Source organism: Podarcis pityusensis, assembly GCF_964106645.2.
Source record: "Podarcis pityusensis genome assembly, chromosome: 5".
Taxonomy (NCBI): Eukaryota; Metazoa; Chordata; class Lepidosauria; order Squamata; family Lacertidae; genus Podarcis; species Podarcis pityusensis.
In genome coordinates this window covers 56,338,272-56,354,098 of record NC_138032.1, presented here as the reverse complement: position 1 = coordinate 56,354,098, position 15,827 = coordinate 56,338,272, and the positions used below count along the sequence as shown (strand labels likewise).

The 15,827-nt window shown below is 42.5% G+C and overlaps 2 protein-coding genes across 9 annotated transcripts in view; both read left to right on the top strand.

Annotated features, from left to right (window-relative positions):
* The first annotated feature begins 18 nt into the window (after positions 1–18).
* On the top strand, positions 19–8,005 carry EEF1AKMT2 (EEF1A lysine methyltransferase 2). 4 transcript variants are annotated; one of them, XM_081005338.1, is made up of 6 exons: positions 19–265; positions 1,741–1,812; positions 2,373–2,487; positions 4,915–5,022; positions 7,010–7,226; positions 7,821–8,005. In XM_081005338.1, the coding sequence occupies exons 1-6, from the start codon at positions 213–215 to the stop codon at positions 7,916–7,918; spliced, it is 663 nt and encodes a 220-aa protein (XP_080861464.1). In that variant the 5' UTR covers positions 19–212; the 3' UTR covers positions 7,919–8,005. The 4 variants fall into 4 exon arrangements, with proteins under 4 accessions (XP_080861464.1, XP_080861463.1, XP_080861466.1 ...); XM_081005337.1 differs by having other exon boundaries at positions 7,818–8,005; XM_081005340.1 differs by having other exon boundaries at positions 22–265; positions 1,741–1,806.
* Positions 8,006–11,320: 3,315 nt separating this feature from the next.
* The window catches only part of FAM53B (family with sequence similarity 53 member B), a 117,185-nt gene continuing 112,678 nt past the window's right edge, over positions 11,321–15,827 (top strand). For 2 of the 5 annotated variants that reach the window (XM_081005286.1, XM_081005282.1), the window contains exon 1: positions 14,573–14,649. The gene's annotated coding sequence lies outside the window, so the exon portion shown is untranslated. Of the gene's footprint in view, positions 14,454–14,572; positions 14,650–14,877; positions 14,899–15,827 lie in introns of those variants that run through there. The other 3 variants (XM_081005283.1, XM_081005284.1, XM_081005285.1) reach the window with 3 other exon arrangements.

Here is a 15,827-nt window from a genome sequence, read left to right as displayed (position 1 = left end):
TCCCCCCCCCCTTCCCGGCTTTTCTTCCTGCCGCGGCAACTGTAGCCTCGGAAACAGCTGGTGCTTCCCAGCCTTACCCTCAAAACCCCACAGGAAGATGTTAAAGGAGCAAAGAAGGGCAGGTCCTCCAGCAGCCTAGAGAGGCAAAGATTAAAGAGCTGGGTTGGCAGCGCGCTACTTCCTGTCGCGATCGGGCTGACCGCCGTTCGGCAATGGGCGCCCGGGAGGAGGAGTTCGGCCCTTCGGCCCTGGGCACCAAAGAGCAGTGAGTGCTGCGCCGCCGCGTGGGGAGCGGCTGGGCTGGAGGCACCGCGGGAGGCTTCGCCTTCCCTTCGCGACGTTTGGGCTGAATCCAAATCCCGTTGATGGAGCTCGATTCTCCTTGAAGTCAATGGGACTCGACTTGCCTTTCCTGCAATGGGACCTGTATTGAGCTTAACCTAGATTGGTCCTAGACGCCCTAATTGAATAAGTCCTCTGGTTCAGTGGCGAAACTAAGTGTCCTGATGACTTGCCGGAGTTTCCCTCCACTTGCTTTTAATGATGTGCAAAACACCATCACTACCATCATCAACGAGAAACCCACCTCGTTGTTATTATTTTATTTTAAAACAACTTCATTTGTTTTTAGACTAACCCCTGTTAAAATGGTCAGCTGCACGGTTTCAGAAAGCAAAACGGAAACGAGGCTTAAATCTTGTCCTATGGAGTAGTGTTGTATTTTTTTATTTAATTTATTTAAATTATATGTGAACAGTGGTTGCATTCTGAAATGCACAGCATTACCTGCCAACTGCATACAAATCGGTGGAGCGGAAAATGTGAAGTTTCTGTTAAATGCAACTCCGTACAAAGTAGAGGAGGGTTACCGCTTGTGTGGCAACTGCTATGGCAATATGATTTTTAATATCGGCCCTATGAATGAATTCAGAGTAAGTTTGTGCGTGTGTTGGTAAAGCTTTTGTCAACTGATCTTCATTAAGTTAATATAGGTTCAGGGCCTTTCTTGGGCCTAGAATACTCTGGATTGTGTGGTGTAGAAATGGACCTAAGGGCATGTGCAGAATCTCACAACTGGGATTGGTGTGAGAGAGTTCTAGGTAAAATGTGTGACTATTTGGCTGGCTTGAACCAAGTGGTATATTTCATTTTAGAAACTAAAGATATAAGTTTAGTTTAGATGTGGTGCTGTAGTAATAAACGGAACTGAATAACTATGGCGAAGACTCAAGCAGGGAAAGTTGTGTTGCGCTTGTGTCCTGTTCACTGGTTTCCCATAGGCGTCTGGTTAATAAGTTTTGCCAGAGGAGCACAACTTCCTTTACATGCAAATGTTAATTTGCTTACTTTTTGCATATGTAGGTTGTCAGCCAGTGTGCCGTGACACCCTGGGGCGACTTGTTTTTAAGGTTTGAAAACATAGTCATTGTAAGACGTGGTATATTTTAGGGGGTGGGGGGTCGATAAATCATGCTGTGCTCTCCTGTGTATACTTACTTGTAAGGAGGTATTGCTGCATTCAGTGGAGCTTGCTCTTACGTTAGTTGGCATATTATGCAGCTTCACTGGGACTGGATCAAGTTTTGGATCAGTGGTGGGTAGGGTTCAGGTAAAGGATGAGCTCTGGGTTTCTCTGGTAACAGGGTAGCCCCTACTTCCTTATGTAGTCCTTCCTCACTATTGGATTACAAGATATGAAGCCACTGCAATGTTAACTTTCATGTTGTTTTCTCCCTGTAGTTGGGATGCAGCATATGAACGTGAACTGAAAAATTTTAAGGAAAATGGTGCTCCTGGTGAGATCTGGCAAGTGTCAGTAACAACATAACATGCTGCATTAAATGTTTTTGCATTATTTTCTTTCTAAAAGTGCATGCAATAAAATAAAATGGTACATCTGCTGTTTTGCTTAGAGTACTGGTAATGTGATGCAGAGGTTTTCATTAAAAACACCAGCTCTTGTCTAGGCTAAACCTGTTGCAAATTAAAATAGCTAATTATCATGTGGCATCTGTTTTTTATGTGGGAAATGAATTGCTGGCTAGAGTCTGCTTGGTAGAGGCCAATTGTTCATATCCCTGATGTTTGTCAAAAATTGAATAAGTGCATAGACAAAGTTGCACTGCTGCTTTGTGTTTCTATAGATTAAAAAACAACAACACGAAACCCATCTCATCTTCTGTAATGTTAACCCAGCAGGTTTCAGAGCCATCCGTTCGCTTACAAAATTAAGCCAAACTAACTTGCAATGTGATCCCTTGAGATTGATGCCATCATGAAGTGGATGCATTGCATGAGATTGACAATGTTCGTTTGCCTTTGTTTTGTGTAGTCTAACAGTGTTAGTTACCTGAACCTCTGTTTCTGATTAGGTTTGGTGAAGAAAGCATGACTCGTTTAATTAGATGGATAGAAAAGCAAAAGATACCCCTGGACAGCTCTGTGCTTGACATTGGAACAGGAAACGGTGTTCTGCTGGTTGAATTGGTTGGTATTTGTAAATCTGGTGTTTTTCGATGCAAATCTAAATCTAGTGACAGAGCAAGCAAGAGTTAAAACATTAGTTAAAATGCACAACGTCCATGTAATTTAACACTTCAGTGGCCTATCTCCATCTCCATTATTGAACCATAGGAATTTATTCTGAAAATGAATTGTTACAGTTCAGTTGCATAAAAATTATTGTGTATGTGTTTGTCGCTTTAAACATCCAAAAGTTTTTAAACTGCTTTGAGGGTTTTATTTTACAATTAAGCAGCGTATAAATGCTATGAAATAAATAAATAAAATATTATCAAAAGAAGAAGCATCACAAAATCAGCCCAGAGTATCTAAAATGGTTTCATGTCTTACACTGAATTCTCAGTTTATTTCCTATACCCTTACTCTTCCTCTGATGAGAACCTAAGGCAGCTAACAATAAAAAATACAGCATTAAAAATAAAAGTAGAACTGCAGTGCACAATACAACATGCAATAATAATCAGTGTTACATTATTATACAAACAGTCTCACTCCAGTTATGTTCCAAAGGCCTGTCTGAACAAGTAGGTCTTAAATTGCTGTCTGAATTAACATTTTTTGTGTGTTTGTGTGTGTGTGAGGGAGAGAGAGAGAGAGAGAGAGAGATTTTACATCTCCTTTGTAGTGATATGTGTGACCTGACTTCAACTAGTATCTGTCTTCTGGTAAGGTTGATTTAAGACTATGGATGTCACGTGGCACTAGAAAGGTGAAAAATTGATTTTGCACACATAACCACTTCTTTTGTGTCAGTGTTGCCTTTGAAAGCACCCCGTTCTGAGCCAGTTTATGAAATCCACAAATACATCGCTGTAATAGTGTTCTGATGCAACACTCCGTAGTCTTTTCAGATTACAGCTTGAACTCACCCATGGAAAGTGTTCAAACTTTGTTATGTAGAAATAGTCCTTGTGGTCTTTCATGCTTGCTTCCTTAAGCAGCCAAGGCAATTTTAGCTTTCCTGAATTTCAGCTCAAATTATCTTTTACATTTGCCCAATATCCTCCAGCTGCTATACTACTTAAAATTCCAAGAACTAGATTACAGCAATAGCTTTATTGGGCCAACCAAATGTTACTAAATAGTGAGAAAGTTTTTGAGTTCTCCAGAACTTGTATCAGGCAAAATGGTAAACAATACAAGGGGAAGAGGAGAGAGAAAAAAAGTTGACACCAATAAATGGTCTTAAGGTGGAATGTTGCTGGCAGTATTGAACATATAAATGAAGCTCTGTTAGTTGCATTGCTGAATTTAAGTTGTATCTGTGCTGCAAAGGAGAAACATAAGACTGCTGATCCTTCATTTTGTAGAAAAACAAAATCCGGTTGTTGCCCAGATCTGTTTTCACCCTTAGGTATAAAGCACCTTGGTAAATGGAAAAAGGAACACTGAAAACTAGACAGCGCTTACATTAACAATTCTGGAGCCTAATTTTAAGTGGTGGGCCAATATAACTACCTTTATTGTTGTGTATATTGTTTCAGTGCTGTAGCCTGACACAATGTGGCTTTTGGTGGGGAAAGATACACGGAATAGCCTCATCCAATCCTCCCCCCCAATATTTGCAGGGTGAACTGAGTGCGGTTTTGGGATCCCACATGAGATTTCCCCCTTTTTCTTCTCACATGGAGTGTTATCAGTAACACTTAATGTTCGGCCTTGCCTTTAATACAGTGAATTAGCCTTTAACAATTTTGTCAACCTAAAAATTGAAATGGAATCTGATTCTTTCATGGGTCCTCTGGAATAAAAACAGGAATAAATATAAGGAACTATCTTAAGGTATAGTGTAGGCCTGAAGCTTGGTTGACTTTTCACGGTGATCTAAGCTGGCTGTGACTATGCAGGACTGAAACATAAGGATCCCACAAAGGATATGAAGTTTAGAAGAAAAACAGAGCGAAGGTATTGCATGCATGCATCTGAGATTTAATGCTATAATATCTCTCTTGTAAAATATGTCCTGCAGTTTAGCATCTTTGATGCACAAGTGCATGATCTTTGTTGCATTTTCTTCTATAACTTGGCATTGTTTGCTGCCATGTTTCAATCTTGTACAGTCATACCTCAGGTTGAAGTAGCTTCGGGTTGAGCGTTTTTGGGTTGCGCTCCACGGCAACCTGGAAGTAATGGAACGTGTTACTTCCGGGTTTCGCCGCTCGTGCATGTGCAGATGCTCAAAATGATGTCACGCGCATGTGTGGAAGAGACGAATCGCGACCCGTGCACGCACGGGTTGCATTCGCTTCAGGATGCGAAAGGGGGTCCAGAATGGATCCCGTTCGCATCCAGAGGTACCACTGTATAGATTTTCTTCAAAGTAAATGCCATGAAAATCAACTAGTAAGCCAATGAAACATTTAGGGCTTAATGGACTTTTCCTCTCTTTAGGCCAAATCTGGTTATACCAATCTTACAGGAGTTGACTATTCTTTGCCTGCAGTGCAGCTTTCAAAAAGCATAATGGAAAAAGAAGGGTTGCCTCACATTAAGTTGCAGGTAAGTCTTCATGGATGCAAAATGATAAAATTATGGGGATAGGAGGGCTTTTCCTATAAAAAAGGCTAAAAATTTGGAATAGCTTAGGAAAAAAATAACTGAGGGATGGACATTTATAAAATTAGGCATGTTGCAGTGAGAGCATAAATAGAATTTTTCTTCCTCTGTCATAAAGCAAAAGCCTGAGCCCCACCTCCCTTTTGAAAGTTTCAAAAGTTTCCTTGTGCGCTTCTTTACATAGAATTTTTTGCCACAAGATGTTGTGATGGGCACTAATTTAAATGGCCTTAATATGGGCTTAGACATATTTACTGAGGGAAGGTCTATCATTGGGTGTTGGTCATGAAAACTACCATATTTTTCGCTCTATAACACGCACCTGAGCATAACACGCACATCGTTTTTAGAGGAGGAAAACAAGGGGGGGGGGAATTCTGAATGAAACAGTGGATGTATCATTTTTGTGCTTCATGCTGTGGCCACAGACATGTGATCTGATGGTGAATTTGGGGTGACCCAATGCAAAAATCCTGCGAATCCCTGTGGATCCATGCTTTGTAACCACGTTTTTGCACCATTGCAGCCCCAGGCAACAGTGGGTGCATGATTTTTTTGGTGCAGGCTGTAGCCATGGACATGCTATGTGATCTGATGGTGAATTTGAGGTGACCAAATGCAAAGATCCTGAGGATCCATGTGGATCCATGCTTTGTAACCACATTTTAAGTTGGGAGGGAAGGAAAAACACAGAAGGGTCAAGGAGCACAAGAGGGGTGTGCAGAGAAGCAGCTGGCTAAGAATGCAGGAGAGGGGTTTAACGGGTTAGGGAGGAAAGGAAGGCAAAAGTTTTCCCCCACCCACCCACCCAAGCCAGCCAGCCCTCTCTCTCTCTCTCTCTCTCTCTCTCTCTCTCTCTCTCTCTCCCACCTGCATGTTTTCCGGCTGCCTGCAAGTCCCTAGACGCAGCAGCAGCAGCAGCAGCAGCAGCACCGGAAAACGGAGAGGAATTAGAAGGAAGGACGCTCTGCTTTCCCCTCTGCTTGCCTGGAGGGGAGGGGCTTTCCCTGCTCTTTGTTCCGTTTGAGCAAACACAGCAACGAAACAGAGGAGAGTGGGCAGCAAGACCCTGAGGCAGAATGCAGGAAAGCAGCAGCTTCCTTTTTTCAGGTTTCCCTTCTCCGAGACGCGCGATTTGATTTTTGCCTGATTTTTGCCTCCACTCGCGCCACTCGGCTCCAGGGACCACACATTCGCTCAATAACACGCACAGACATTTCCCCTTCCTTTTTAGGAGAAAAAAATCTGCGTGTTATAGAGAGAAAAGTACGGTAAATGGAATTTCCAAAGCCAGTCTTCAACTGAATACCAAACGTTGAAATTGGGGCAAATGTCAGGCGAGGCTTTTTGTTTTCACACTTACCTAGAAGTTTCATTGAACATAGCGGGACTTTTTTCTGAATAGGTTTGTACTGTGTATGACCCTGGACCAATTACTCCCATATGTGGAGATTGCCTCATCTCTTCTAAACTAAAAAGTGGTATAAAATGTTTTTTGGCACTACACAGAATACATTGCCTACCAGGTTTTGTTTACACAACCAAGATTCAGAGCTTATTCTTTCAGGGTTGTTGTCCTGTGACCTCAGTCTCCCATGTATGGGATTAAGATCTAGATGTCTCCATCACATTATATTGCTGATTTTATGCTGCCTTACGTTGATTTTATGTTTTCTTTTTTTAATTAGTCTGTATTTTACTGTTCTTATGAGAAGTGTTTTGTAAACTGCCCTGTAGATGTTGTTGATGAATGATGCAGCAACAACTAAACAAGCAAATAAATAAAATATCCCTGAATGCCTGGTTTAGGAGTGTTCTGCACTTCTTTTCTTTCTATGACCCTAGGAAGGCATAGGCATAGTAGACCTGATAGGAAATATTAAGTAATGACTGCAGTAAGAGGTTTGACAGCTATAACTACCTTCTACAGGTAGAAGATATTTTAAATCCATCAGATGCATTATCAGACTTTCAGGTTTGCATTGATAAAGGGACTTTTGACGCAATCAGTCTGAACCCAGACAATGCAGCACAGAAGAGGAAGCAATATGTGAATTCCCTGCACAGAGTGTTGAAGCCTGGAGGCTTTTTCATCATAACGTCTTGTAACTGGACCAAAGAGGAGCTGCTCAAAGAGTTCAAAGAAGGTGAGTGCATGCCTCTCTTTAAGGTATTTCGGATATTAAGATACAGTACTAGTGAGAGAGCTTTGTGTCCCGACTTAACCTGCTGAATCGATATAGATAGAGCAACCACTGCAAAGTTGTTCTAGGGCCGATGCTTAATATGCTCAATTGTGTGTGAATTTCTGTGAATATGGTTTCTGCCTGAATACTTGGAATTCAGATGTACTTTTTGCTAACCTGAGCCATCACAGGCAGGTTGATAGAGGAGAAGGCATTCTTGCAGATAAATTAACCAAGTTTGTATTTACAGAAGGTAAATAGACTTTGGATTTTCTGGTCCCCAAGCTGTTTTCTGACTCCAGAAGTAATTATTGACATTGGTGGTTGGGGAAAATTGGAATTACTGGCATGATAGCAGCCTGTTGTCTGTTTATAATACGAGGACTGAATCTTACCTTGGCAATATTGGTCAGCGATATAAAACATACAAGTCTATAGAAAATGGTAGAGTCTTCTAATTTGTCTGTGCTCCATTTCGAATTAATATAAGTAGCTATCGAATGAGGATATAGCTTCATTTTTTCCTAACGAAAGCATTTTTCTTATGGTTAGCAGGCTTTCATCTTCTGGAGGAACTGCCAACACCCACATTCTGCTTTGGAGGAAGAACTGGAAACAGTGTAACTGCATTGGTTTTCCAACAGAAAATATGAGGTTTTCTTTTTAGGTGAACTTTGGATAAAAACTTCATTCTAAATTTCACTGACATTTTGTATAAAAAAATACAGGTTTCAGAAACAGCTTTCTCTTAACTACTCCTTATTGCAGTATGTCATTGTATCAGCATTTTATACTACCTAAAATAGTGCTGGCGCAAATTAGGAACAGCTACCAATATTACTGATGATGAGACCACACCCATAAAGGCGATTTAATAAACTGTCCGGCAAAGTCAATTGCAGTATGTGCAAAAAGTGAGGTTGGGGGAGGGAGGACACTTTGCTGAAGTTTGTAAGTCTCCTGTCCAGGTGCTTATAAATAAGAATGAGGAACATCGCATTTCCTGGGGGGAATTTTTGAGTGACAGGACTCCACCATGCTTCCCCATATTGTCGGGGGAATATGGCCACAAATTGAAGCTGTGAACGGATTCATCCTACCCATACACTATTTAATTAAAGCATTTTAATTCTGATTTTCAGCTGGAAAAGTTATGACAGCAGTTTACAATCTGAAAGACACAGCATAAAAGGGAGAGGAAAAAAAGAAAGGGGGGGGGGGAGCAGAATAAGTCTGCTTCCAGATGGGTGGTTCCTAGTGCAACTCAATCACTTTTCTTCCTTCAAAAGCTATAAGCAGATTGTAGCTGGCTTTCCATACTGTTAGAAGTACTGTCCTTTCCCTATCCTTCTGTGTTCTGTCCACTCTGGTGATTGTGCCAGGGCTGCTGTGAGTGGGGCCATTTGAGGCTCAACACACATTCACAATGCATGTTGTGGTGGGTGCCATTTTGTGATCCAATTATTAATCAGTCTTCAAATTAGCATTGAAACACTTTTCTAGAATTATTTTTGAATAGAAGACTTATACCACCATAATGTTGCCGCTTGTAATAATGGTGTTACAGTGCTGTAATGCCACAAATACAACAATGGTAATTTTAAAAGAGTTTTAAAAACCCTTATGACGCCCTAGCCAATTTTGCAACTGAAATGGTTTTGTAACACAGTTTTATGGTGGGACAGTGCAATATATTTCAAATATTATAGCTGGAAATTATTTTAGTGCTAATTATAGATGAAAATCGATGGGATTGTGAAACAGCACCCATTGTAAAGACTTTACTGAAGGTGTACTGAGCTGCCATAAGGTTCACTTGAACAATTAATCACTGCTGTCGAAACATAATCTTTTGAAAAGATAGAAGGGTTATTGTTATACCTGTGGGCACTGCACTTTTCTATTTTTCTGAAAAACGTTGGACTTTCTGTGGTCTGAGAAAAGATTGAAGAACAACAAAGAAAATACAGGTTGACAGTGTTGGGATGTCCCTGCCATGCAGATGCACCTTCAAAAAAACGTGGATCAGACACAGCATTTCCCACATTTAGCATCTTCAGGCACCAGTTATTAAAGTTATAATAGTTACACCATTGTTTTCCCCCCAGCTTCACAAAGTCTTCTTTTTAATCCCAAGTCCTTGCCTGCAAACATCAGATACCCATCCAATTAGATATAAGGGTGCTCCTATTGCCATAAATGGCCATTTCATGTGTGTTTCACTGCTATCCTGGAATGCAAAGGATGCATTACTGAGGGAAGAGTGCGCACTGCACAGAGGAGCTTCAATACTGAGATGGAATCACGACAGAACTCCAGTTTGTGTTGGACCCAAATAGTGTTGACCCTGTTTATGTTAGAAGAATCTAAAACTGAGAATTCATACGCTTCTTTCATTGCTTATTTCTCAGAGGTTTTTTGCTGATAACTCCTGGTATTCCAGATTCTTTTCCAGATTCTTTACCCTGTTGTCTGATTCCAAGCCAGAAGGGTATTAAAGAAGATGAGGATGAATGGCTGGTAATTCCCCCAAATCACCCAAGGTGAGATTATACCTCCAGACTGGAAAGGAAACTTGAGTGCTGGCCCAAGTGCTTGCTAGTTTTAAACCTGATATAACCAAAGGATGGTCATGCAAGAATAAAATACCTGAACATTTGCAACAGGACAGGCAACTGTCCTTTTCAATAAGTGGGTATTGAGAATTGATGTGTAGCACTAGCCTCTCTGCATTTGATTAAAGTAGCCCATGATGAAAGGGACGCGGGTGGCGCTGTGGTCTAAGCCACTGAGCCTCTTGGGCTTGCCGATCAGAAGGTCGGTGGTTCGAATTCCTGCGACTGGATGAGCTCCCGTTGCTCGGTCCCTGCTCCTGTCACCCTAGCAGTTCGAAAGCACGTCAAAGTGCATGTAGATAAATAGGTACCGCTCCGGCAGGAAGGTAAACAGCATTTCCGTGCGCTGCTCTGGTTTCGCCAGAAGCGGCTTAGTCATGCTGGCCACATGACCCAGAAAAACTGTCCGCGGACGAACGTTGGCTCCCTCGGCTAGTAAAGCGAGATGAGTGCCGCAACCCCAGAGTCGTTCACGACTGGACTTAACTGTCAGGGGACCTTTACCTTTTAGCTCATGATGATCGCCTAGGTAGGAGTTTGATTAAAAGAACGACGAGACAAAAGCTTTGGATGCCCAGGAATGGACAAAACCACTGAGGAACTAATCAAGATTTATGTGATTTATGCCTTATGTGGAAATAATCTCAGAAGTCGTTCATCATTCTGTTATGTCCAACAGAGGGCATGCAAGGCCAGCATCAGTGAGGCTGAACCAGGCTCATTGTCATGGTGTGATATCATCAGCTCCCATTGTCCTTCCCACCCCTACCTTCTACTACGGCTTTTGTGAGCAGCAGGGCTGCAGGTGTGGTGACCCATTGCTCCACTAAGCCCCACCAGAGAAGAACAGAGTTTGGGTTGCACCCTAACCAAGCAACAGGTAAACAAATGGCAAGACAGTATGCCCGCTGACTACTTTTAACAATAAAATTAAGGGCAATACTCCCATTTACTAAATACTGTACTTTTGCTTGATGTTTCGGCTCCATTAAAAAACTTGGACTGATGATGCAAACAGTCATACTTAGAAGTAAGTCTCATTGAGTTCAATGGAGATTATTCCCAGTGGGTATAGGATTACAGCATGAGGCTGCAGTCCAATTATAGTTATTTAGGACTAAGCCTACTTGAATTTAGTGGCACTTCTGAGTTAACATGCACAGCAGGATAGAGTTACAGGACTAATTGTTCAGGAAAATGGCACAGAAAACGTGTGATTGCCCTACCCCATCACAACTTTCAGATAAACATTCAGAAGAATGGAAGATGGCATAAGAGCAGCAATGGAAGGAAGGAACACAAGTGGCTTCTGGGGCTTCTCTGTTGTACCAAAAGTTTGTTAGGGGATCAGCATATGCCAGTAGGAGTCACTCTTGGCTTCTTAATAGAATTTAAAATAAATTAATGCAAGGCATCCTCACAACCAAATATACCAATTATTTATTGCAGGTATCAATGTCAATAAAAATACAGGTGGCATGCTTACCCTTACATTATGTCTGTTTAACATATTTTCTTGTTACAATATAATAAATTCAAATACCATGAGTCTCCTCAAGTTTGAAAGAACACAAATCTGAAGTTAGCTATAGCCAAATCAATTTGTTGGGCTAAAATTGAATTATATTGTAAGCATGAGAACTACAGCTAATTTTTATATTTTAGTGGTACACAGTTGATGTATTTAGATATAATTGTCACAAGCATAGCACATGTCAATTCATAAGCCAGGTGTCACTCAATATACTATGTTAATTGTTCACTCTTATTTTTATTTATTTATAATATTTTGAACCATCCTATCATCATAACTGATCTCAGGGTAGAGTACAATACAATTAAAATCCATCCAAATTAAACAATTAAAAAATGCACCCAACAACAATAGCATACAAGACAAATATGGTTATAACCCAACCTTCTATCAATTCCTTCATTACAGTCTTCACATGTGCTACATTTGTGTACATATAAACTGATGGAGCTCAGTAACTCAGAAGGAGAAGCGGAAATGTGGAATTTTGCACTCGCAGATCACACAAAAGTACCTCAAGCCGCATGTTGTTGAGCTCTGCTTCGTAACAAGTGATACCAGAATTTAAATTTGCCTATTATAAAATGATCCCAAACCAACTACTAGTCTGTGGATTGCATATTCATGATAACTACCAAGCTACTGTTATTATATATAAGCCTGGAATATATCACACTTTAATTTAGCAAAGCTATTTAATCTCATTTGTCCTCACAATAACCTTAACAGTCCCACTGTTATTACCATTTTAGAAGCTGAGGAAAAATCTGTCTATCCCAAGCCCATGACTGATCAAGGATCTGAACACAGACTTGCTGTGTCTAATTTCTGTATTTCAGCCCTACGCTTTTAGTTCTAGATTTATTTTATTCTATTTTACATGGAATAAAAGTAGCTCTGAGGTCAAAGCAGTGTTTTAAGCTATAATCATATGCACGCTTACAGTACATGCCTACTGAGAAGTAAGTCCTATTGAATTCAATGGAACTTGTAGACATGTGTGTAGGATTGCAGCCTCGCCCTGGGAGTAAACTTCATTGGATATGGTGGACCTTATTGCCCAGTAAATATACATAGAATGGAGCTGAACAAATTAGCCACCACACCTTTAGCAAAAAGCAAATAGAACTGTAGAGAATTCAGTAAAATTCTATTTAGGGTCATATTTATTCCATCTGATTGCCTGACCACCTAAGGCAGGGCTGGACTTATCAACAGGCAGATTGGGGTGGCCACCTCAAGCTGCAGATCCTGGGGTATGGAGATAGTCACCCCGCTTGTTCCTCTCTGCTGGAGGACAACGGTGTATCACGAGACCTGTTCTGAACCAAACCTTGCCTGGTACTCTCAGGAGTGGTGGGCGATGTGTGTCCAGGAGGGGGCACCATCTTATATGGCTCAGGCAGCAAAAAAATAAAAATAAAAAATGGGGGCTGGCCTTGGCCTTTCTTCTAGGCAGCTCCTTATTATGGAGCTCCCTCCAAAGGAAGATTTGGCTGGCCTCTAGCCTCCTTGGCAAAAATGTATGCTTTTCTGGAGTGTTTGCTCTATGCTGCTTTCTGCTTTTTATTTTCAAAACTTTTATGGCGGTCTATCTGTTTTTATTATGTCTATGGTAGGATTATTAAAAACATCAACAACAAAACCAACAAGCCAAGGTACTCTGTGTCTCTTTCCATTTTGCCCCTCCAATGTTATAAATTAGACACGTTTTGAGAACTGCTTTCAACTGGCAGAAATAATAATAGCATTTTCCATTGAAAGAGCGGGGAGCTGGGTACAATCAAGACTGATTCAGCTGCCCAAAAATAACACAGTCAGTTACATGCAATGCTATGGGTGGGAGTTTTTTTTGGGTGGTGGGGGATTTTGCCCCAGCATCCCTGTAAGGGACTGTAGACATCACGCCTCTTAGTTACTCTGAAGCAGCAAGAGGTTATTGGGGGCAACCAAGAAAACAGACACCTGCCCTTTCCTCCAAATCCAGACTGACCACTAACCACTACTCTAGGTATTAGTGCTTAGCTGCTAAGGGTGCGACCCTAACCTCACTTACCTGGGAATAAGCCTCATTGCACTCTGCGGGGCTGACTTCTCAGCAGACACATTTAGGATTGTGCGGTCAGATGTGAAAATCCCAGGCTTTCCAAACCTGTCCAGGAGCCCCTGCCTAACCTTTGACCTGGAAGGCCTTCCCTTCATCCCGGATGTGCTCAGGAGGGATGCAAATGTGCATGTTTGCATTCAGCGGTGCGAGAAAGGAGGAGAAGCAGCCCCTAGCCATTCCCAAATGCGCTCTCCCTCTGTTCCTCGTCCCCTGGTTGTTGCAGTAAATAAGTGTCCGGGGCCCGTGGAGGAATCGCCTGAATAATAGGAACTCTCATCGTCACTTAAACAAACCAACCGCGAGATGCGATGCCGGTTTGATGGCAGAGGCCCTGCGCTTTGACCCGAACCGATAATGTGAAGCAGATTGGCAGCCGGCGAGAGACTCTTGCAGACGCCCCGGTCACAAACCCGCCCGTCCACCCCCGAGCTGCTACTCCGGCTAATGCAACAAGAGCCCCGTAAGAGATGAAGGCCGCTTCCAAGCCTTCGCTTTGCAAAGGCTGCTGCTGCCTCTGCCTCCGCCGCCCCTTCCTTTCATCCCCCCAGAGGCTACGCAGTCCGGCCTGCTAACAGCAATCGGGTGGTGGTTGCTGCTGCTATTGCTGCTTGCAAGAGACTTGCAATTAGCAGGAGCCCGGCACGAGCTCAGCCCCGCGCCTTTCACTTATTCACTTATCATTTTATTATTTTATTTTAATTCCAACCCCCTCCTATACTTTTTTTTTTTTTTAAGCAAGCCGCACTCGCTGAGAAAACAACCCAGGAAGTGACAAGCCCATTTCCTTTCTCCGGGAGGATCAGTCCAATACAGCACCGCCGTTTCGGCAGGGGAGTCGTGGCGCAGCCTTGGCAAGATTGCGGAGCTTCCCGCAGGCACACACGCGCGGCGGGGCGGCTTGGTGACGCGGGGTCCCAAGTCCTCTAGCCAGGGTAAGAGAAGGTGGCCTCTGAGCGCTTGCACGCGGACCTTCCCTTCTGCAAATCCTCTCTCCACCCCCCGTCTTTCTCCCTCGTTGGTCTCGTCCTGGGCAGATATTGTTACAATGTGTAGAATAGTAGAGCGGAGACACTTTCATTCCCCTCTCGGACAGAGAGAGAGAAAGAGAGGCTTTCTTGATGGCTTGAGGTGGAAGCTATTTATTATCTGCTATTTCCTTCTCTCTCCCCCCCTCCTCCTCCCTCCTCCACTTTTCAGTTTTTATTTTGTTGGTGTTTGGGAAATTCTGCTCCCGCTTCCTTGCCGGTGCCTGGGATGAGGAGATGACAGGAGCGATCAGAGACAGGGGACCAAGTTCGTATTGCTGCTACTGCAAAGGCTGCTATTGGCATTCCGGAAAGGAGCAAGCGGGGAATGCACGATGGTGATTGATCTGGGGTGTGTGCGTGCGTGTGTGCTCCTTTAACCCGGTTTCTAACTCCATCGTTCTGGGCTGTCATTATCAGCAAACAAGAGAAGCGAGCTTAGAGAAGGGACAAGAGGTTGGGGGGTGAGTTTAGGAATTATCATTTTGTTTATTGAACTTTGCATGTGGTCAAGGAAAAGGCTGCCTGCCCTGATTGATTGAACTGAGACCATGCACTGGGGCTGCTGCTAACCAACTGGAAGTGTGTTAACATTTCCCCCCTCCCCCTCCTAGCTACCCACCCCACCCCCCTGGTTAGATTTGTTCCTCTTCTGTTTCTTCTTTACGTAGCCATAACTATAAATATGGTGATGATAATTTGACGGGAGTGAGACTTTACTGTATGGATTGCATTTGCACATGGCGAAAGAATCTGCCCTTGAAAGGCTCTTTTAAAGTTAAGAGTTTTGCAGTACGTCATTGATTTGTCAGCTATATGAGAGTTTAGTCCTCAGGCTTCATTTCTCTTTCCCCTTTCATGAAAATGTAGAAGTCGGCCTGGACACAAGCAGGCTGACAAACGCTTCGTTATTCATGAGTGTTTTATATCTCTGTTCATAACAGCAGTTGCCAGCAGTGTTTATGTCTGTATGTCCCATTTGCTCTTGCACCCCATATTTTTCACATTTTATTTTTAGCTCTTTTTCTTGTTTCCTCCTCTGGGATAATGTTTCTGCATACTGTGAGCCTCAGTGAGTGTATTGTGCATATACTTGCATGATGATTTTGTTATGCTTGATCAATGGAGGGCTGTCATATTCTATGCTCCAAACCACCATTATATCAGTGGCAGTCTACTCAGATGTGACTTATATGTTTGCATGTATTCAGATAGCTTATGTTTCCATTAAAACAAGCTCAGCATGAAGTTGGATTTAGTATTCACTTTTTGGGGGGGGGG

Coding starts and splice junctions, on each gene's coding strand:
- EEF1AKMT2 (XM_081005337.1), top strand. CDS start 213: ATGGGCGCCCGGGAGGAGGAGTTCGGCCCTTCGGCCCTGGGCACCAAA. Junction 1,813..2,372: donor CCTGGTGAGATCTGGCAAGT/GTCAGTAACAAC, acceptor GTTTCTGATTAG/GTTTGGTGAAGAAAGCATGA. Junction 7,227..7,817: donor GCTCAAAGAGTTCAAAGAAG/GTGAGTGCATGC, acceptor TCTTATGGTTAG/CAGGCTTTCATCTTCTGGAG.